The following is a 23,525-nucleotide window of genomic DNA, read 5'->3' on the forward strand; positions in this document are numbered from 1 at the left end:
CCCAAGGATGAAATAAATGCCTATAATTCAGATCCAGAGCCTGGAACCATTAAAGGCAAGGGTTCAGTTATTAAGTATAGAGAAATCAGAATGGTACGGTATAATGGGAAAAAATTAAGATATCAGAACCTTCCCTTTTGGGAGCGTCATGAGGGAAACAGACCCATATAGCAAGACTAGGACATTGTAGGATAGTATCTGCTCTCAGAAAAAGTCCTTCTCCCAAGGTCAGGCATTTGGATAAAGGTCTCCATTCCCTGGGGTGCCCCCACTCCTTGAGGAAAGTTCCTGCTTGCTAAAGCAGTCATTCTCATCTCTAGCAAGAGGAACTTGTAGCTCTTCCACTAATATATGATTGGTGTCTATTGTCAAGGTCAATGCTAGAATCCTCAACCCCTAATCTCAAGCCACATCCCAGCTCACATGTCCCCTGTCTCCCACTTAGTCCTATGCAACCACAGAGTATAAAAGGTGCAGTCTGTTTTCTTTTCTTTTTTTCCTTTGTTTTTCAAGACAGGTTTCTCTGTGTAGTTTTGGAGCCTATCCTGAAACTTGCTCTGTAGACCAGGTAGGCCACAAATTCACAGAGATCTGCCTGCCTTTGCCTACCAAGTGCTGGGATTAAAGGCGTGTGCCACCACCTCCAAGCCATAGTCTTTTTTCAATTAAATGCTGCTGGCAGCCATCCTGATTCACCCTCAGATCGCGTTCATCTCCTCCTTTCCCCCACGCCCACTCCACACATCCTCTTTAGAACCTGAACACCACCACACCACTCCCCACCGAAGCAGGTCTCTGGCACAGATCCCTCCTACTTCTCTCAAGGGTGGAACTTCAGGCAAGTGACTCAACCTGCTCTAACCCTGCTGAGCTCTGCAGACTCCAGGAACCGACCTACTTGGGGCAGTGAGGGAATGAAGAAATGACAACGCAGAAACAGAAAGGCTGGAAAGTGCAGAAAGATCTGCACTCTGGAGAAGTCACAGCATCTTAGCAGCTCAGCATGTTTATTACACACAGCTGAACTGCTGACCTTCACGCCTGAAGGAGGCGGGGTTAGCTAATCTAGGCAGGAGCAGTCTGTGTAGAGCAGCAATCTTGTCCAGGGAGAAGCATTTTCTGCACACACCATCAGCATTCACACTTGGACTAGAGGAAGAGTTTGCCATTCCTCTAAGCTTCACCCAAGGAAGGCTTTGCCAGTCTCGTGGATCTGAGTGAGGCGCTGGTGAATCTGACATGGACATGCCCATGTCAAACAATGCAAGAACTTCACTTACTAACACTGACCCTTTTTCTCCATCTGCAAGATGGGGTCATCTGACTGGTGAACTGCTAAGTGGGGCAGCACTGTGGCATATCTACAGATGTTCAAACAGTTAAACAGAGGGTCTGTACCAGAGAAATGAAACACATCCACACAGAACCCTGCACATCAGTGTTCCCAGTGTTCAAGGTGGATGCAACCCAAGTATACATTGGCCAGTGAATGGATAAACAAAACATGGTCTATCTATACAATGCAGTATTATTCAGCCACATTAAAGAATGACGTCTTGACACTTGCTACAACACGAATGAAGCATGAAGACATTCTGCTAAGTCAAAGAAGTCAGTCACAAGAGGCCATGCATTGTATGACTCATTTGTAAGAAAGGTCTAGAACAAGCAATCCACAGCCATAGAAAGCAAACTAGTGAGGCTATAAAGAGGGGTGTGGGAGTAACCAAAAAACAGGCTTCATTTTGGAATGATGAAATACTTTGAAATTAACTGAAAGGCTGGAAGCATGTATCAGGGGCAGAGAGCTTGCCTGACACTGAATACAAGGCCCTGGGTTCGATCCCCAGCACCACAAAAAGAATAACTATAGGATGGTCCATATACCTACAGCTATGTAGATGCTGTCAATGCTGAGGGGACAGTGCTTGTGAGGACAGAGCTGGGGCCTGGGCTTCTTAGTTAGGGCACTGGAGCACATGTGTTGCTGGTCTGGGAGGCTATCTGAGCATTAGGAATAGGGATTAGAGGTGAGCATGGAGAACACTTTTAAGTGAGCTATACAGGACGTATCCCACCTCAATAAATCTGCTGAAAGTTGGTTACTGTCTCCAAGTCATGGGTGAGGAGCTGGGAAGACTGTCACAGGGAAAGGCTAGGAGAACAATAAAACCCACTGTGGTAACTCTCAACCTGCACTGCCCACACTGTACACAGGGACGGAGCCTCATTCCTACACTTTCAGAGCCACACCATTCTTTGCTGTGGTTGCTATCCTGTATGTTGTAGGTTGTTTAGCGATTTCTTGACCTCTGCCCACCAGCTGCAGCCCTCTCTTAACCCTGTGACAAGTGAAGATCATTTCACATCAATGTCCCATGGGAACAAAATCCCCTAACAACCCCCCCATTCCTGCTTCTAATCCCTGTTCCTAATGCTCAGATGGCCCCTCCAACCAACAACACACCTGCTCCAGAGCCCTGAACCAGAAGCCCAGGTCCACGGCTCTGTCCTCTTAGCATCTATAGGAATTGCCCCTGATCACATTTCTGTGTTCATCTGAGGGGCATATGCCTCATAAGATACCATGCAGGAAGATAAGCAATAGTGTTGGATTAGTGAAATGAAGTATCATAAAAAATGGAGCAATGAAGAACACAACAGAAAGTGGAAGAGAGTCACACAGCAAGCACTACTGACAAATGCTTAGCACTTAAAACTAAGACTAAGTTCACAATCCATAAATATAGACACAGCCCCCTCATTAAGTGACTGAAAGAGGCAACAGAACTGACACCAGAAGAAACAGATAACACAGGAAGAGAAAGGGAAGACCAAAAGATGACAGAGCATCACAAGAGAGGAGATGGTGAGGGAGATACATGCTGAAAGAAGAGAAACAGCCCCTAGTACAGCTACAAAGGAGGACCACAAACAGACCTCTTGAAAGCCTGGGGCTCTATGCAGATGGAAACACACCCAGACTCTTTTCACCTCACCTAAAGCACAAAGGGTATGAGAGTAACTACTAAATGTTCTCTCTCTGCCAGAAATGATCCCAATTCCTGCTCTCTCTCAGCTAACTCAAAAGTGCTTGTTATGCAGAAAATATTTCAGCATGTACAAAGAGGGACCATGTGGTCAAAGCCCTCAGGTAGACTGGTAACTGAGGGCAAGGGAGGAGTCTCCCCAGTATCCTAGGGCTATTCAGCAGAAATCAGAGACCTAGAAGGCAGGGATAAGAGACTCATTGGTAGCTTCCACATGGCTAGAATGGAGAGTGCAGCTTATACAATTGGAGATGGACACAGAAGGCCAGGATGAAGCCTGAGAGAACCAGGCCCAGAGCCATACAAGGAGTGCTGTGACCCTACAACAGTACCCGTATGTTCTGAGTCTTTAGTGCTGCTATAAACCTGGCCCTCACAAGACTCTCTAGGAGTTCTTATGCCACTGCTAGGACCAGAATCCTGGGTACTAGCCAAGAAGTGTTTCCCTTTGGTGGAATGTATGGGCTTGCAAGGGCCTGTGGATGAGTGTCCTTGTGGAAAAACAAGCACAGAGAAATGTGCAGACACATAGGTCACGTGCTGCAAGGTAACATCACGTGACATGTTAACTGGCCCTTCTCTGCTGACAGAGCAGGAATCAAACACATATACTTTCTTTCTAGGGAGACTGCTTCCAACCTCAGCTGCCAGGCTTAGCAGAGAGCTTCAGCTGGCCTGCTGCCTGGCACCTCCACCCATCTCATGCCCAACTCCTGAGAGCTCCAGCAGGCTCCAATTAGCCACAGGGGTTTAGTTTTCCCTCAGAAAAGTACCTCCTCCCAGGCTGAGTGTCTGATGTCAGGGTACAGGCTCTGTTCTACACAGATGATCAGCCCACATGGAAACAGTGGGCATATGGGCTTGGGGCCAACCATTTAAGGTCCTAGCCACCAGCTCTCCTTCACCTGGACCCCCTAGCCAGCAAGAAGTGTGTGACAACTGCCTGCTTCAAGAGGCTACTGTGTTGGGGGATTGTCAGTTCTCTTTGCTGGCCTCTTGAGCTCCCAACCCTTTCCATACAGAGCTTGTCCGTTTATCATCTAGAGGAGAACTCCTATCTTTTACTGGGACTATTGGATATGGATAACTCAATAAGTTATCCATCTGAGAAACAGTGTCATGTCTGCAACAAGCCTTTTCTCAAGTGATCATCTTCCTTCTAAGAATAATGCCAGCAAGAAAAAACCTGACCAAACTGCCCAATGCTGGTCCTACACACAGCACAACAACCACAAGTCAAGTCTCCAGAGATGCTTTTCCCCACAAACCTCAGTGTCTTCATGTCTGACAGAACACCAAGAGTCATTAGGATGACTGGGTCCAAGACATTAGAACTATCTGACAGGGACAAAAATTGTTTGGTACTGTAAAGTTAACACTGGCTTTAGCCCTCTCTTAGACAACAGACTTGAACAAAGCCTTGTCTTCAGTCTCTGAAACCCTGGGTAGGAGACACTGGGTCCCTTCACTGCACATCCTCCAAGCTCTCTGGGCTCCATTCCAGCTATGGAAGCCGACCCTCTGCAGTAGATGTTCTCTCGGGGAAGTCAGCAGAGCACAGGTCATCAGGGTGTGCTGTAGTCAGGGCCCTGGAGGGAACTGCATCCCAAGCAGGAAGTCACAGGAGAGGAAAAACAGGAGTTGCTATTAGGGACAAAGGTAGTAGGAGAGAGGTCATAAGCAATCACCAAATGCCAGCAAAACCAAATCTAACCCATAGGGGCCAGTGCTGGGCAATGAGGGGACCATTATGCTAAGCTAGGAGCAACAGCAGAGGAGAGACCATCGCTAAAAGTGGGTGGAGACAGTGGTGAGAATAGAACCTCTCCCCCAGACAGATGTGCAGAAGGTGAAGGCTGAAGGGCAGGCAGCCTATGACTTGGCTGCAGAGGGCCTCCACAGACCTGTGGACAGAGAAAGGGACACACACACACACACACACACACACACACACACACACACACAAAAGGCGGCTAAGGGGTGTGTAGGGAGACTCAGGATTTCCTCCTAAAGCATAAACAGGAACAACAGGAATCTCTCCCCCACCCCAGACCTGCCTGTCTTCAATTCACTGAGCTCATTTCCGGCCCAGGACAGTCATCCAGCCTTCTTGGCTGCCTAGGGCTGAATGTGGGAGAAAGCCCTGCACTAGCCTTTCAGGAAGGAGGGGTAGACAGATGGATTGTCACCAGAGCTGCTTCTCTTCCTCAATGACAGCCCCTCCTCCACCCTCACCAGAGCCATACTTGTGAGAGGAAATGAGATCATGCACTGGGCTCCAGAAGTAGAGGCTGCCTTCCCCCAACCCCTTATTCAGACTGAGTTCCTCAAGACCTCAGAGACCCCACACCAGGGGAAGTGACTGCTCCCTGCTATTGATGGCCCTAGCATCAGAGTCCCTGGGCCTACTGTGCACAGCTCTGACTACAGCACACCCTGATGACCTGCTGACTTCCCCGAGAGAACATCTACTGCAGAGGGTCGGCTTCCATAGCTGGAATGGGGCCCAGAGAGCTTGGAGGATGTGCAGTGAAGGGACCCAGTGTCTCCTACCCAGGGTTTCAGAGACTGAAGACAAGGCTTTGTCTGGTCTCTAGTCCAAGTGAGGGCTAAAGACACTGTAATCCTAAGCCTCTAGAAAGATCTTAAGGTAAACCCCCAAGACCATGGACCTCGACCAGGATTGTAGCTCACATGGAGACTTTTAGCGATGGGTCTTCAACCACCTCAGAGTGCCATAGACTCCCTATGGCTCTTGGCTGATCTCTGTCCCTGTGAACACCAAATCACAAGCTGGGTCATTCATCATTCAGGCTGCGGTGCTCTACTTTGCTATTCCTCCCTGCTGGTCAGGGCCTGCTCAGGGTATGCATGACAGCAGTGAGATGGGGACAACTCAGGCACAGAACTGTTTGCATGTTTAGCCCTGAGAGACCACACAGCCCACTGTCACAGCAACAGACGTCACCCCAGCCACTTACCTCTTTTAGCTCCTGGGCCACGGACGTGAGGCGCTCGTTCTCAGACTGAGTGTTGGTGAGGACATTGCGCAGCTGCTTCAGCTCTGTCTGCAGCTCCAGCACCTTCCGCACATAGTACTGCTCTTTGGAGGCTGACTCCTGGATCAGGCTCTCCTCCCGGCTCTCACCATCAGCAGCCACCTTCTTGTGGTTTGTATGTGCCTGGCCAAATGCCTGCACGGAGAGAAAAGACATTCATGAGACGGGTGTCCTGGGGCCACAAAGCAATGGATACCCAAGATCATAAGAAACACAAAGGCCTTGACCTATGAAGCAGGTCTGTGTTGTCATATGTTAAAATACACACTGAGAGGTACATGGCAGGCACATGTTTCATCACAGCGGAACCAAACTAGTCTTCGGAGCATCGTTATGTGGAACGACAGAAAGGAAAATGAAGAGTACAGGGCCACAAATATAAGTGGAACTTCCCACAGAAGGGACAAAGTTTGAGGCCTGATGATGTACACCAGCTGAAAAGTTCCCAGGACCAGGAAATAAGTGGTTTGGATTGTGAGCCTGGGCAAGCTAATGGGAAACAACCCTAGAGCAGCACACCCAACATACATTCCAGGTTTACAAAATTGTGCCAGCCATTACACGCAAAGGGCGAGGAGCCGCCCCATCCTGCTACCTGATGTCAAATCATCTTTCATCTCTTCTGGGACAAACCAGGGCTGGGCAACCAGAGCTCCCAGTCCTAAGAACAGGGCACAGTAACAACTAGCTAGAGTGGCCACCTCAGGGGGCACAGGCCCAGAGATGCGTGTATCTGCATGTTTCAGACGCTGGTGTCAGGCCCTAGGACTCAGGAAGAAAACCGACCAAGTGAGAGCAACAAGTACTGGCCTTACCCACACCACCAGGTCAGTCACCCACTGAGGCCAGCAGCTGTGCGGAATCCATACCCTACCTAGCCAGGCCCAGCCCGGCCTCTGTTACACAGTCCACTGAGGGGCTGTGCCGTCTACTCTGCCTTCCTTTCCTGACTCTTCCTAGGATCCATGGCTCATGGCAAGAACGTCAGAGAAGAGTTACTGAAGAACAATAAGATGACGGTTTTCACTCGTTTTAAAAGAGAAAAGAACTATTTTCTTTCATTTCTTACTTCACAAGTCTAGGAACTTAATCCATGAAAACAATGAGCAAAACATACAAACCACATTGTACACAGAAGTTACTGAGTTGAGCAGTTTCTAATACTAACACATGAAAATGCAGAAAGCAATTAATTTTTATCCTGATAAGGAACTGGCAGATTGGAGCAGGGTCTAGTCTGAGGTATATGCTGTGTCTAAGATACTGTAGGAAGGCCTCACAATGGGCCAGGGGACACACAGCCCAGTAAACCAGGGCTGGCATTGAAGTGTGTGTGGAGGGGTAACCTGGGGCTCACAGTGTAACACTCCTGCAGTAGACTGTGGATTCCCTCACAAGGTGGCCAGGCCTTACCAATATGCTCTCGGTCCTCCAACACAGCATCCATTCTACACAAATCAAAGCAGCTCAGCTTTGTGATTTCTAGTCTGTTTGCCTCCACCCTGATCCTAGGGAAGGATCAAGCCACACACTGCTACCTACACAGCACCTGACCCATGCTGCCTGTCCACCATAAAACACACAGAGAACCAAACACTAAGTCAGCCCCCAACTTGGGGCTCTGGGACTGAAATGAAAAACCCAGCTCCTGTGGCTGCCTGGGATACACTTGTCAACTTGGGAGCTGAGGCAAGGAGTTTTCCCCAAAGTGTGATGGCTAAGCACTGTGATACAATATTCAAGCCCAGGCCTGCCAACCTGGGCCTCAACTTTTCCTCCACCCAAGCTACTAGCCTAGGGCATAGGAGCAGCCCTGGGCAGCTTTTCAAACACACTGTGATGGAGACATCTACCTCCAGCTAAGAAGACACACGGTCACAGGGACAGACTTCACTGCCTGTGCGGGAAACTAAAAACCAGAAAACATAGGAACAGTCTATGGAACAGGGCTGGTGAGATGGCTCAGCTGGTAAAAACAACCTAAGTACTAAACTCAAGACTCATGTGGCAGGAGAGAGCTGACTCCCAAAAATTGTCCTATAACTTCTACATGCTCGCTATGGCATATGCATGCCAGGCATGTGGCATGTGCCTACATACATATGCAAACAAATGATTTAAAATATGGTAAAGCAATAAGCATCAGCTTTCCAGTCTGTGGTACCAGGTAAAACAGGGCGTGGCACAGGACAGAGGACTGAGGCGCATGGCAGGGCCTGTGGAAGAAGATGACTACAGACAGGGAAGTAAGGGCAGTTAGAGTAAGGACTAGAGTAAGTCTTCACTAGGATGGTCAGTGTAGGGCTGAGAAAGTCAAGGAAAAGGACCATGCAGGAGAGCAGGAACAATCTCCGACAGTCTGAAAACAAGCCTGCTCCCACTAGCCAGATTCACAGGCGTGAGGAGAAAGTGTCTGGGGCCTGGCAGAATCAGCCTGGATTACATGCTGATTAGCATAGCAGAACGAAGCATAAAGGCAGACCGTGAAAGGATTAATCCATTTCCAAGCCACTACATTCTAGAACAAAGCTCAGAACACATTAAGGGAAACAAACACATCCAGATGCCAACAGGTGAGCTCCACAGTGAAGACCTAATGAAGAAAGGATCAGTAGACAGCACATAGCTCTGAGCGGCCCAGAAGAACGGAGAGGCTGAGAGCCAAGTACCAGAACCAAATCCTCAACTCAGAAGCAAAGAACAAACAGAAGACATAAAAGATGCCAATAACCTTCTGGAGAAGGCAGGGTCAACAGCAGACACACTGTGCATCTGAAGGATTAACCAACTCTAAAAGCCAGCCAAAGGAAGGGCCCAAATGAAACAAACCAACAAATAAGAAAGCATAGCCTAAAAAACCCAAGAGAGCAACTGTTTCAAGGAGCGTATCTATCAACTCACAATGCCAAAGGTCCAGCAGCTTTTGGTAGAAAACTGACCAGTTTATTCTAAAACTCATACAGCAATTCAAAGGACCTAGAACAGACTAAATGACTTTGAAAGAGAAGGACTATCCCCACCTGCTCCCATGACCCAAAGGCACTTCATGGCGTAAAGAAAGACAGATTAACTGACCTGACCAAGCTCTTTATGTGCTCGCTCTCTCTCTCTCTCTCTCTCTCTCTCTCTCTCTCTCTCTCTCTCTCACACACACACACACACACACACACACACACACAGAGAGAGAGAGAGAGAGAGAGAGAGAGAGAGAGAAAAGAGAGTGAGAGAGAATCTCAGATCTGAGCATGGCAGTCAACAGCAAATGCATGTAAACCCATCTACCAGGAGGCTGAGGCAGGAAGATGGAATAGTATGGGCAATAGAGATGATCCCATCTTGGGAAAAAGAACACCCACAAGGGGCTGGGGAGATGGCTCAGTGGGTACAATACTGGTCATGTAATAATAAAGACACGAGTTTGAATTGCTCAAAGCTACATAAAGGCCAGATGTGGTAGTGTATCCATCTGTAATCCCAGCTTTCCATTATCTTAAAGTACATGGCCTTAAGAGATGGCTCAGTAAGAGTATTTGCCATTCAAGTCTACGAACCTGAATCCAGTCCCCAGAATCCACATAAATAGAGGTGGAAGGAGAAAGTCAGTTCTACAAAGTTGAACACACAAATACAATAGATTTAACAATTTTAAATAAATATGGTACATCCATATAATGAAGTACTATTCCCAATAAAAAAGAATTGATACATCAAAGATATACCTCAAATCACTTCAGAGAAAAAAGATAGACTGTTCAATTTATGTAAAAGTCTAGAAATGCAAACTAAACAGAGGTGCAGTGGTTGGGGTGGAGAGGACTACAGAGGACACAGGACAAATTTATTACCTTGATTTTGCTGATGGTCTCATGAACCATATGCTTACATGAAAATTTATACTGAATACCCTAACATGCATGAAGCTCACTAAAGTTGCCTAAGGAAACAGCAGGGCTGTTTTTGAAATGCCGTACCCCTCACCTGGAGAGTGTGAACCTACCAGACATAGCCCATTCCTGTAGTCACCATCTCCAACTAGGAGGATGAGGGTTAGGGAGGTGGCCGTGTCTGTCTGATCATATTGGTTTTGACCCTTTTAGACCACACTGCATCCAATCTTAGGCAATCTTTCAAATCCATCTCAAATCCTGTTGCACCCAGAATCATTCTCCCATCCTATTGGTTGTGCAGGCTCCCTTCTGTCCTTCCTTGAGGAAGTGCTCCCTGGAAAGGAGTTCTTGTCTGACCTGGAGGTTGGTGGGAAACAGCCACAGATGTTTTTGTAGATTTCCCTGCCTCATCTTGTGGACCTTCTAGGAGGTACCCCCAAGAGATGGGAGCCTTTGTCTACCACCCTGGTGTCAGGATCCTCCAATGGACCACAGATACAGCTTCTAACCTGCCCCTTCCACAAACTTCCCCAGCTGTTTCAAGGAGAGAAGACAGGGAAACAGAAGATCAGCTCTTCTCCAGTCTCAACCACAGGATGGTGGGTGATCTGTGCTATGAGGTGCAGCAATGATGTCGCTTATGGGATATTCAGGCAGATTCAGTTCTCAACACAGGCTCTTGGCCCACATCCTGCCTGCTGCTCTGAAGTTGTCCAGGTTCAGCAAGACCCAACAAGGCTGGGAGAGATGAAGCATGAGGTCATGGCTAGTCAGATGCCTTTAAGAGAAACACAGCCCATGTTTGCTTCTGTCCAACAGTAGCCCCCTGAGACGCTGGCTTCAAGGTCAGCCACACCCATGTAGCCATGGTGCAGTCATCTATGCCTATAAGAAACCAAGCCAATCATGACTTCAGCAGCAGGACCATCCTCAGAGATGGGACTTTACAGGCTGCAGGACCCTAGTGGACCTGTCAAATGTGGCTGGGATGGGAAAAGAGAAGCTCTGGGTAGGAGAAAAAAATTACAGCAGCCCTAGCAGACAAATTTCCAAACTGAGCATAGTGGGAATAGTGGCCTCGTACCCGAGGAACACCATGAGCAATGATGGGGTAAAGGGTAAGGAGGACAAAAGCCTTGGGCAGTTGAAACTATACCCATGGAAGGAGGTCAGGGCAAGTGCAGCAGCAAGGCACAGGCTGGGGGTTATGCCAGGGCTCAATACCTGCTATCCTTCAAATCTGCCAGATGACTGCAGCCATAAAACAGGCATGCCCACTAAGTGGTGGTGGTGCACACTTTTAATTTCAGCACTTGGGAGGCAGAGATAGGCGGAACTCTGCTAGTTCCAGGAGAGCCTGGTCTACAGAATGAGTTTCAGGACAGCCAATTTCAAGACAGAAATTGTCTTGAAAAACCAAACCAAACAGGCATGTCCTAAGCATTAGACTGTTTCATGGTGCCATGGTGTAGGGGGGCCGCACAAGCGGTCACTCTGCACATAAAAACTGGGGCAAAACAGGTTGAAGCATTTTGCCACAGGTGCTTGGTCTGGTCACACTCTGGGGTGGTATAACACTGATAGAGAGCTGACAGGACAGGGCTTTGGAGTCACATTCAAGGAATGTGTCTTTATCCCTCCACGTCTGGAAGCCAAGCACCATAGCAAGGGAGGACATACAAGCCCATCTGTGCCCAGTGTCTTAGGAAAGGACAAAAACATCATATGCTGCTTAGTTGATCTACCTCTGAAATAGGGCAAAATAGTGCAGATGGGGGTCATGTGGAGAGGAGATTACAGTGTCTCTCAATTTCCTCACTGATAACTTGGTTTAATAATGTCTCCAGCCTGAGCTCGCTGCTGAGGGGATTTAGGATCAATAATTGTCTCATTAGAGATTGAGCAGCCTCTCAACTCCCTGAGCCCCACCCAGTCCCCAATAACACGGCCTTCAAACACAACTTCAGGGAGTCATTCTCTGTTCTCGTCTCCCTTCTCTGGTGGCTCAGATGGAAGCATTAGGTCTGACTCCAGACAGAGCAAGGAACTCATCCCTGGACCGGTGTCAGCATGCTGAGTGCTACCCTGTTCCCAACCCCAATGGGGGCAGCACAATGTAGGCCACCAGGCCTCAGAATGGGCCCTTGCCCACAACAGATGCTCAAGTCCTGAACACAAAAAACAGAGGTTGAGAGCAGCACAGATATGGCCTGGCAGACACTTCCTATGATTTTGAAATCAGGAGCTCAGTGGCCCTAACTCTTGAAGGCTATCTAATAAGCTGGTCCCAATAAAGTTTTATTGCAATATCGTGTTGTTTCCCCAGGAAGGGGTTTGCTGAGACCCAGTCTAGGCAGCAGGCCCATCCCCTCCCATGAGCAGGACACCTGCAAAGCTCCCTACTGTCACATGGGGGGTGGGGGTCCAACAACCCTAAATAACTCTCAAGTGTTCCTTCCCTTGATCTACTGTAGAAAACCTAAGTTCACTCTGGCAAGGCTGCATCCTCAATCCTGTGCCTGGTATAGAGTGGGAAACAAGCAGCTGGCCAGAGCTTAGGAGGGTAGAGAAGCATGCCAGGTAGAGGAGGAAGTGGGGCCAAAGTACAAAGGTAGGACTTGGTGGGGCTAGGAGACCCAGGTCCCCATGCCCCTTTCTACTTAGCCATGCAGACTTACAGCCTTGTTCCCAGACCAGCGGGGCAGAAGGCACTATTCCGCTAGCACTTCCTAGCTGCAGAGGAGAGTGAGCAGAGTGAGCAGGTATGTACACATCTGGAACTAGGCTGCCTGGGCCCATCTCCCATGCACTGACAGTCAGATTCAGTGAGAGCACTCCTTGCTGAAACTGAAAACTGGGCTACAAGACTAAGTTCCCAAGGCTGGGTGTGAAGAAGCCCAGGACTGCGTTGAGAGAACATGGTACCAAGCCAGGGTTATCCACAACCAGCCAACTAACTAAACGGATGAGGACTTGAAGTCCAGTCCAGATCAGTGCCTACCCCTACCCCTTTCTACCCCTCCACACATTTGGCCAAGTCCTACAGATCTCACAAGGTTCCTGCTCTAGAGTGAGCCAGAAGGGCAGCTTGGCTCCCTGCCAATGTCTATTGAAAGTTTCCTCACCTACAAAGGAAATAAAGCCCCAACCACTTACCAGAGAGTAATGTGGACATCTCACAATGAGAGCTACTCTTCTATACCAGCAGTACAGACTGGCCCTTCAACCTGGAGAATACACTGAGGGCCTGGGAACAGGTGTAATCAGGACTGAGCACAAACCCTCTGCCACCCTATACACTATCCATGGGGGCCCGGCTCCCTGGAGAAGGCCTACACCAACAAGCCAGGGAAGGGTATCCCAAAGAATTCTTCTTCCTAAACCAGTTTGATCATTTGATGCAGCAGGCATAAGACTTGCCAAACCAGGGGAGCCTGCCTCTGCAATCTAATGAGACAAGGCTTGTTCCAGTAAACAAACTCCACAACAAAGCCAGGAGCCTCCAATCCTTTGTCTGGGCTGATTCAGTACCGCCTACCCACAGACTGTGGATTCCACACTTATTCTGAAAGGGACACCACGCCTGCATCAGGCTGGGCCTGGAATCCCAGGAATCCCTAAGCTGTACCAGCTGCCCATCCTGGCACGCCTGCTGGGAAGGGCTCCCCTACCACCTGCTGAAATGGAGATGTTGTTTGGTTCCTGGCAAGGGCTGGTGAAGCAGAGAGGTTTGCTTCTCATCCATTCCCCACATCCTCACCCTAGTACCACCACAGCACCTCTCTATCTAGGCTTGTTAGAAATGCCTAGAGGCTGGCACATGCATCCTATCAATCTTTACCAATGGCATTTAGTCGTTCTTACTGCATTCCTGGTCTCTGATGGGCACCAGTAGCGTATTTATTGTGCAGTGTCAGGATCCCCAGAACCCAGCCATTCAAAAGATACTAAGTGACTGGTGGATTCACTACCCATTCACATTTGCAAGTCACTAGGCTACCACAAAGGGGAATCCAATGTCTTGAAGGCCTGGAAAAGAGCTGAGGTGGCTGGAAAGAAAAACATGGGCCTGGGAGGCACTGTTCAAATGGGTCTGTGAGCCTTGTTCCATCCTGGGCAGTTCATGGAAATGCTCAGTGTACTGTATTACCAGGATTCCAAGACACCAAATGGCATCAAATCTTATTAAATTCAAGATGGTGCTCTGGATATTAAGCTGATATAAATGCAAGCTCAACACCATTCATTTAGAGATAAAGAACTTAAAGTATTAAGAGATTTAATCTATAATAAAGTTTGATTAAACCTATGCTGCCTGGAAAAGGCTAGTATACAAATTAACAAGTAGGTAGAGGGACCAGGCAGGGACCTCCTCAATGACAATCAGGACTGTCAGAGACAGAAGTCTCCACAGCAGGACAGACACAATCTTCTTCCCAAACAGAGCCATGTGTAAGAAAAACTATCGGAAGGAGCTGTAAATGTAATCTAAAATAGGAAGAAACTGCTAGCATGTCTGTGTGCCACAGAGAACAAAATGTATTTTTCATGTTTGTATTATAATCTAAAACTGTTCTGAAAAAATGCAACAGAAAACAATGCCAGCATGTACCCAAATACACAAAAATTAAAAAAATAATCTCTTAATTACGTCTGTATCAAGAAAAGCATACAGAACTAAACAACAGGAAACAGAGTAAACAGAAATAGAAACATCTTATCAACACTCAGGATAGTCTAGCTGGACTAGGCAAGGGAAAGGCAGCCACTAAAAATAAACATGAATGATAAAAAGAGCTGTTCCTTGACTCTAAACAAAGTAGCAAGCCAAAGCCTCCACACAGCAGAGATGGACACAGAAAACAAAAGGCAAAGCAACCATACTAATGTGTCTTTTTACCCAGTTACAACTACTAAGGCTGACAAATGTGCAGTTATCTCCCCAGACTGAGGAGCTGAACACTGACAGCTTGATTCCAGCAGACACGTGAGAGCTGAGTTCCCACATTCACGGCACCATCTCCCTTCCTTGGGCAAGCCACTGAGGAGAACTTGAACCCAGGAGTCCAGGATCAGAGTCCCTGGCTACTACCACATCCATTCAAATGGAAGCATTGACAGGATCTCAGCAAATCTTCCCTTCCAAATGGCAGGTGCTTAGAGTCTAATCCTATGCTGACACAGAACTGAAAACTCAGCAAACCCAATAAACAGAACCTGCTTTATGAATTATTCAGTCATCAGAAGATCATGCCCGGAACTCAAATGTGAGATAAGCCAGTTCAGTTTCTAAAGTATGCATTCAGCATGTACTGAGGAACAAGACAGGCCGAGAAGCATAAGTAAACCACAGTGTCAGGAGAAGAACTACCAACTGCCACACAAACTAACTGCTGAAAGGAACTGAGAAAAGGAATCTCTCCAAAAAACATGAGTTAAAAGGAAAATAAACAAATAAGAAATCTCCAAAGTAGATTGTTCAGTTAGGAACACAAAATTTAAAAAATTATACTTATAACCTTTACCTCAAAGGAATATGTGACATATTCCACAGACGTCAATTTCAGTAAAAACGACACTTGTTCAAGGAGGATTATAAACACAGTAACAAGAAAGGCTAAATATTAGTAAAGTATTTAATCTCTCAATGTCAGGCAACGTTCTTTTAATATGGGCACCACAGCTAGAGAGTCTTGGGTCCTTCGATGACCTCTTCATGCTGTGGAGAAATTTATTTACAAAATTTTGCAAACAAAAAATCTCCCCTTCCATTAAAAATATCTTTTGTATATGCTTTTGTTTAATTGAGACAGGGTCTCCTGTATCCCAGGCTGGCCTCGAACTTGCTATGTAGTCAACTAGGACTTTTAAGTTTCCTGATCCTCCTTTTTCCATCTCCTGGGTACTGGTTACATACTAACCCCGACTGATGTGGTACTGCAGATGGAACCTACGGCTTTGTGCATGTGGACAAGCACTCTACCAACAGAGCTACAGCCTCAGGAGCCATGCAACCCAAATTTTAAAGATAATAGCCCATTTATGAACATGCATCTTTTGAATTCAGAGAGGTTGAATCCAGTATTTTTTGGTACATTTATAACTGTGAGAAAACTATCATTAACTACACACTAACATCCCTCTTCAGAGAGAAACCCTGTCTCCATTAGCAATAACTCTCCAGCTCCACTTCCCCAAAGTCAGGCAACCAACACTATATCTTCTATTCTTATAAATTTGTCTATTTCTGGACATTTCATGTAACTTATACAATACTGGTCTTATGTGTTTTTTTTCCCAATTAGCACATTTTTCAGGTCCATGCATGTTACAATTTTTATTAGTACTCTATTTCTTTTTATGGCTGTATGTTCCTATGGCACAGGCAGACCACATGTTTACCTACTGATCACGTGATGACCATTTGTGTTGTTTTCCCTTTGAGGCTATTAAGAATAACATTACTATAGTCATTAATTTAAAAGTCTTCAGAGCAGCCGAACCTCTGTGAGTTCAAGGCTAGCCTGGTCTATAAGAGCTAGTTCCAGGATAGACTCCAAAACTACAGAGAACCTCTGTCTTGAAAAACAAAAACAAACAAACAAAAAAAAAGTCTTTAGAAGATTTTTTTGTTTTTGTTTATTTGACATTTTTGCCTTTTAATATTTTGAGACAGGGTTTCTCTATGTAGGCCAAGCTGGCCTAAAGTCACTACATAGCCCAGGCTGGTCTTCAACTGGCAATTCTGCTGCCCATCTCTTGAGTGTAGCAATTACAGGCATACGAGCCACCATGTCAGGTGCTTACCTATAAATTTTTGTGTGGATGTATATTAAGTCTCTTGGTTCTCTGCCGTGGTTTGAATGTGACCTGCTTGCCACAGGTTCGTGTGTTTCAACAAGATGTCCTTAGCTGTTTGATGCGGTGTGGGGAGGCTGTGGAACTTGTTAGAAGGTGGCACATAACTGAAAGAAGAGGACCACTGGTGGTGTGGGAAGTCCTTCTGTTATGTTTTGCTTTCATTGGTTAATAAAGAACTGCTTTGAGCCTATGGCAGGGAAGAACAGAACTAGGTTGGGGGGGGCTAGGCTGTATGCTGGGAGGAAGAAGGGCAGAGTGGGGAAGCCATGGATCCTCAGCCTGAGACAGACTCCGGTAAGAATCTTGCCAGTAAACCACAGCTACGTGGCGATACACAGATTAATGGAGATGGGTTGAATTGGGATGTAGGAATTAGCCGGTGGGAAGTTGAAGCTAATGGGCCAAACAGTGATTTGATTAATACAGTTTCTGTATGGTTATTTCAGGGCTAAACTAGCCGGGTGGCTGGGATGAACAAGTGGCCCCCTACCTCCTACACACTGGGGCACAGAGCACGGTGATAACTCACCTCTGCTTCAGGTCAGAGATCTCTCTGCTTCTCAATCTGCTAAAATGTGACCAGCTTGTGCTACAAGCTCCTGCCACCAAGTGTGAAGACACAGCTATCATGCCTTTCTATCCTGTTGGAACCATGAGCCAAAAAATAAATTCCTTCTCTCCTAAACTGTCTATTCAGGCATTCCACCAAGGAGACAAAAAAGGAACTTACACACCACATGCCTGGAAGGGAATTCAAGGCCACACTATAGTTCCAGAATGACTTTCTTTTCTTTTTTCTTCTTTTCTTTCCTTTTTGGTTATTTTCAAGATGGGGTTTCTCTGTGTAGCCTTGGCTGTTCTGGAACTCGCTCTGTAGGCAGACTAGCCTCAAACTCACAGAGATCTGCCTGCCTCTACCTCCGAGTACTGGGATTAAAGGTGTGTGCCACCACTGCCCAGCTCAGGATGGCTTTCTTCGAGGAACCAAACTGTTTCCCAAGGGCTACTCCACAGTACACTCCCTTCTAGTCTGTCCACATACGTGCTGCATTTGTTGTCTGCCTATGACAACCACCACCATAGTGGTGTGAGGTCTCTTTTCACTTACTGTTAGTAACAACGGCGGCTACCAATGTGTAGGTCTCCTACAGTATAATACTACTCTCAATCCCTGCCTCAAGATTCTAAGAACTCATGTTCCCATTTTAGGGATGAAGAAATCCAGGTTCCCAGTGGTCACGACTGTGACAGGGAAGAAGAACAATTAGACCAGAGCTATTCTCCTCCCAACTGCTGTCTCCTTCCTCAGCACTGATGGGGAAGGATGTACACATACCTTGATTCCCAGGAATAAGGAAGATGCTCAGAGGGACACCCAGTGAAGGTCCTAACAGCTTTTTACAGCCTCCATTTGTCAGAATCATGAAAAACATCCATGAAAAAGGCAAACTGATCAGAAAAGCTGCATGTGAAGCCAGCAGTAACGCAAGGGGCCCACAGTGAGGAAAGTGAGGACAGGTGCTCTGCACACTGCTGTGCTATCAGGTGGGCTTCCACCCACTGCCCAGCCATTCCACCCAAAAGAAAAGGGCACTTGCCATCCACTAAGCGTTCCAAAGTCCCATGGTAGAAATGACCCAAATATGGTCTATCTGACACTGGGTGAGGAAGGTATGATACACCCCAGGCGATCACCAGGCGGCAAGAAGTGTGAACAACCTAAGGCACTACACTGAAGATCAACCTCACAACGTCAATACCACGAGCACACCCCAAACAGGCAATATGTGGCTCCATGGGAAACACTGAAAGTGAGCAAGATCAGCCCAGGGTATCAGCAACTCATGAAGGCCCAGAGAGCAGACACAGTGGCTTTCTCATTGGTTGCATTCACTGCAGTGAACAACAGAGCCATATAATTACAATCTAGATACTTTCAGTAAGTCTTATACACCAATGAAAGCTCACTTTAACTTTAAAAATGAACACGGGGTAGGAAGTGGAGAAATGGCTCAGGAGTTAAGAACACTTGTTCATGCAGAGGACCCGGGTAAAGTTCCCAGTACCCACATGACAACCAACAACCAACTATAAATACAGTTCCAGAGTATCTGGTACTCTCAGCTGAGTAGTGGTGGCGCACACCTTTAATCCCAGCACTCAGGAGGCAGCCTGGTGTACAGAGCAAGTTCCAGTACAGGCTTCAAAGCTACAGAGAAACTGTCTCAAAATAAAAATAAAAATATAACCTGGGGCAGTGAGATGGTTCGGTAAGGGTACCTGCCACCACCAAACTTGATGACCTGAGTTTGATCCCCAGAACCCACATGACAGAAGGAGACCAACTCAAGTTGTCCTCCTACCTCCACACACATGTATAATCATTGTGTACATTATATATACACAAATACAAATGTAAAAAGAATTTTTTAAATAAAAAAAAAAACCCAACCATAGGGACTGGATATCTAAAGTGTTCCTAGAACACACACACTAGGCACACTAGAGCATGGAGCATAGAGCTGCGGACACTCCAGCTCCTGGAGTGTAGGAAGAGAGGGAGCAGAACTGCAGGTGACCAGCAAATGCCTGTGCACTATGTAATTATAATTTAAAGGTTAATAAAACCCCAACCCAAACAAATAAAGCTTGAATCCACTCCACAGAGTTCAATTACCTATGATTAATGAAACAGATGGCGTCACAGACAAGATGAAAGATCCCATTTCCATGATGCACTTTCAACAAAAACCTGATATAAGAACATAGAACCGGCTGGGTGTAGTGGGGCAGGACTTTAATCCCAGCAGTCAGGAGGCAGACACATGAAGATCTCTGAGAGTTTGGGGCCAGCCTGGTCAATATAGCAAGTTCCAGGCCAGCCAGAACTAACAGTGACACCCTATCTCAAAAACAGCTCAGAATTGCTGGGCGATGGTGGTGCACGCCTTTAATTCCAGCACTCAGGAGGCAGAGGCAGGTTAATCTCTGAGTTTACGGCCAGCCTAGTCTACAGAGTGTTCCAGAATCGCTACAAAGCTACAAAAAGAAACCTGTTTCGAAAAACAAAAAACAAAAATCAGCACAGAATCAGGCATGGGAGGCAGGAATAGAAGGGTTTTAAGTTTGAATTCAACTAATGAGAGACGCCATCTCAAAAAAAAAAAAAATCAAAAACCAGACTGAACAGGTAATGGACTGCGGGGTTACGGTGCACAAACTCACCTCATAACAGATGCATAAACAGCTACAAAGCATCAACAGAAAGAATCTCAGATTGAACTATGCACAGATCAGGATGCAGCATAGAGTTAGAGGGCACAGCTCCTGCCTAGTCCATCCCAGTACAACCTGGAAGGCCTAAGGCTGGACTCAGGTGAGCAGAAAGTACAGTGGAAGGTGGGACTCTAAACACATCAGGAGCAGATTCTGAGGCATCTTTATTGGCTTTGCTAAATTGAAGTGTTCCCTCCCAACCTCCAGTCACATCAACTCCACCAGTCTTGGGTTGCTACATATGAAGACAACTCAGGCTATAATCGCAGCTTGTTCCAGCTCTGGTGAAGTTCCAGAAGACCACAAGAGTGGGCCCAAAGAAGAAAAGCAATAATCTTTAGGGTCACTGCACTTTACAACTTGCCCTGACAGAAGTTCACTAGCTTCCCACAGGAATACTAGCCCCTTCTAGACCTGAGAAAACAACTTTGACAACACTTGTCCTCAAACAAGTTTCCCCAAGAGAGTCTGAGAGAAAGAGCAGAAAGTCTGAGACTTGTGAGGCAGAAGTCACAGAGCCTGGCCAACTCCAGCTTGTGTCACAGAATCCTCTGGGGAATAGGAAATGTCTATTCCCAGAGCAGGCACACCTGTGGTGTGGCCCGGATCCTGGGAAGCTTGGACTTGACTGCAGGACGGTCAGTTTCAGATGAAGCAGAACAAGCCCCAAGGGTCCTGAGCCTCAGCCTACTTCCCACAGAAAAATCACTTCCCTTTTGACACCTATCCCTGCCTCCCTAGACACAAGGTAACAGGGCAACAGCAGGAAGCGAAGGCACAGGTGGAGGGGAAGGAGCTGTGGCATCCCCTAAGGAAGATGTGACAGGCAAGCATCACCACCACATGGTCCACAGGGCCTGCTGCTCATGCCCAACATGCACCACCACAGGGGCTGAGAAGAACCACACTTTGAGTAGTCCTCTGGTCACAGTAGCACAGCAGAGCAAAAAGTACTGGGTGTGACCCCTCACAAGAGTGAGCTACTGTGTGTACCACCATGTGTCTCAACTTTTAAAACGAGAACTAGGGCTGGAGAGATGGCTCAATGCGTGTACTGCTCTTGCAAAGAACCTGAGTTCTGTTCCCAGCACCACCACATCAGGCAGTTGACAACTGCCTGTAAGTCCAGCTCAGCTCTTCTTGCCACCCTGGGCAACCATGCTCACATACACATACCAATACATCACACACACACACACACACACACACACACACACACACACACACACAGAGAGAGGGGGGGGGAGGAGAGGGGGAGGGGGAGAGAAAGAGAGAGAGAGAAGCAAAGAGAGAGACAGCCAGACAAAGACAGAGACAGAATTTTTTTGTTATTTGTTTTTTGAGACAGGGTTTCTCTGTGTAGCCTTAGCTGTTCTGGAATTCACTCTACAGACCAGGCTGGCCTGGAACTCACAGATCCACCTGCCTCTACCTCCCAAGTGCCTAGATTAAAGGTATGTGCCACCATTGTCTGGTCAGATACACGTAATTAAAAAATAAAATCTTTTTAAATTTGTATTTATTTAATTGATATACATGGGTACTTTCTCTGTATGTATATCTGTGTACCACGTGTATACCAAGCACCCTCAGAGGCCAGAAAAGGGCATCAGAGCCCCTGGGAATGGAGTTATAGTTAGTTGTGAGCTTCCATGTGGATGCTAGAAACTAAAACTGGGTCCTCTAGAAGAACAGCCAGTGCTCTTAACCATGAAGCTTCTCTTCAACACCAATAAAATGAACCTTTAAAAACAATGAGGTCTAACAGGCATCTGAATAGCAGTCCACTATGAACAGACACCCTGTGGGGTCAAAGGCAGCCCTAAAAACACGGCCTGGTATAAAACCGGTTCTCCCTCACACTCACTCCAACAGTGAGCAGCAGGTCTCCTAGCAGCCTCTAAGGAAGGCCTTTCAAGATCATATATGAATAAGAACTTTCTGGATAGTTGGAAAGAGCCCTACAACCTCCCCCCCTGCATTTCAATCAGGCCACACCTCTGAACCAGGGTGCCAACTGAGGTCCAAAAGGGACATGATACAACTCCTGCCAAGAGCAGTGGCCACTGTCTTACCAGTACGGAGAGTCAGGCAGTTCTATAAAGAAGCACTTAGCCTCAGAGTCTCCTCCATGAAGTGGACCTTTTAACCCCCTTGCACACTCCAACTTCCTCCTGGGAACCTGCATGTAAGGAGTTTCTGAGCATAGTTCAGGACACAGGATTGGCCAGGGTGAGCAGGCAGGGCTAGACCTGCTTAGGCAGTGACGCAAAGTGCAGGAGCAATCCCAAACGGCAGAGTGCCCTCTAAGTCCACACTACCCTCAACCAGTGCAGAAATTGAGACAGGACCATCCCGACAAAACATAGTGAGGCAATAATGCACTATAAAGTGAGAAGTTTGTACCTCCCCTCAGCAGGTACAGAAATGGAGGGGGATGCCTGTGGCAACAGGTTTAAAAACTCAGGAAAGATACAGGCAATGAATGGATGACAGGTATGAGGACACAGCTGTGTGGCAGGTGGAGACAGAAAGTCCCAGATGATGGAGACACGGGGTAGGCTGGCCTTGAAAGAAGGGCATCTCCTCTTTCCTACCCTATCACTAAACATTCACCCTAGTGACTGAGCAGATGTAGCTCCCAGACTAGGACTCTTCTAGGTCTCTCTTTTCCACCAGGCACGTCCCAGGCTCATGCACATTCCTAGACAGCCCTTGGTATCCACAAGCCAAATCACAATCAATGGATAATGTTGGCAAGTTTCAGATACCTAGCGATTGAATTCCCACTGAGATCCCTAGGATTACTTCAGAAGCATTAATACTACTGAGGATTTAATCACCCTAGGTGTGGTCTGAGTTTTGGAATATTTAAAGTCCCATGTGATCTGTGTGTAGGCAGTTTTGAGCAAACAGACCTGTGAAATCCCATCAAGGGACCACAGAAACATCATGGGAGACTCTACCCCACCCCTGCCCCACCCCAGCCAGCTGTTCACCCCAAATCCTACTGTGTGAGAAGGTTCTAAGGAGGACTGATCAACTCCTTACACCATTGTTTAATGACTTCCTGAGCAGGCATGGGCAATGCAGGGCACAAGGGCTCCAGAGACAGCACAGGGCGGGGGATCATCAGGTGCCTTGCACAAGAGAACCTTACCTCCCATCTCATAGGCAAGCAAACTAGGGCTCAGATGGCCAGACAGTTCACCTTAGGGCATTACCAGGGGGTGTTTTTACTATCAAAACCTACCTCTGTCTTTGCAGCAAAGTCCCTATAAGAAAGAATAAAGACTTCCAGGAAGTCAGGAGCCTTGTGGGCACAATGACCACCTACAGAGCTCTGTCTAGCCCCACAGTCTAGCAGGCCTCAATCATCTATCACATGGCAG

The 23,525-nt window shown here is 47.1% G+C and overlaps 1 protein-coding gene across 2 annotated transcripts in view; it reads right to left on the reverse strand.

The window, feature by feature from the left end:
* Positions 1 to 23,525, reverse strand: part of Bicd2 (BICD cargo adaptor 2) — a 48,747-nt gene that overhangs the window by 12,197 nt on the left and 13,025 nt on the right. For both annotated transcript variants that reach the window (XM_048432984.3, XM_048432983.3), the window contains exon 2: positions 6,032 to 6,244. In XM_048432984.3, coding sequence (XP_048288941.1) covers positions 6,032 to 6,244 — 213 coding nt within the window. The remainder of the gene's footprint in view (positions 1 to 6,031; positions 6,245 to 23,525) is intronic.

The sequence above is a fragment of the Myodes glareolus genome, chromosome 14, assembly GCF_982192425.1.
Source record: "Myodes glareolus chromosome 14, mMyoGla1.1, whole genome shotgun sequence".
Taxonomy (NCBI): Eukaryota; Metazoa; Chordata; class Mammalia; order Rodentia; family Cricetidae; genus Myodes; species Myodes glareolus.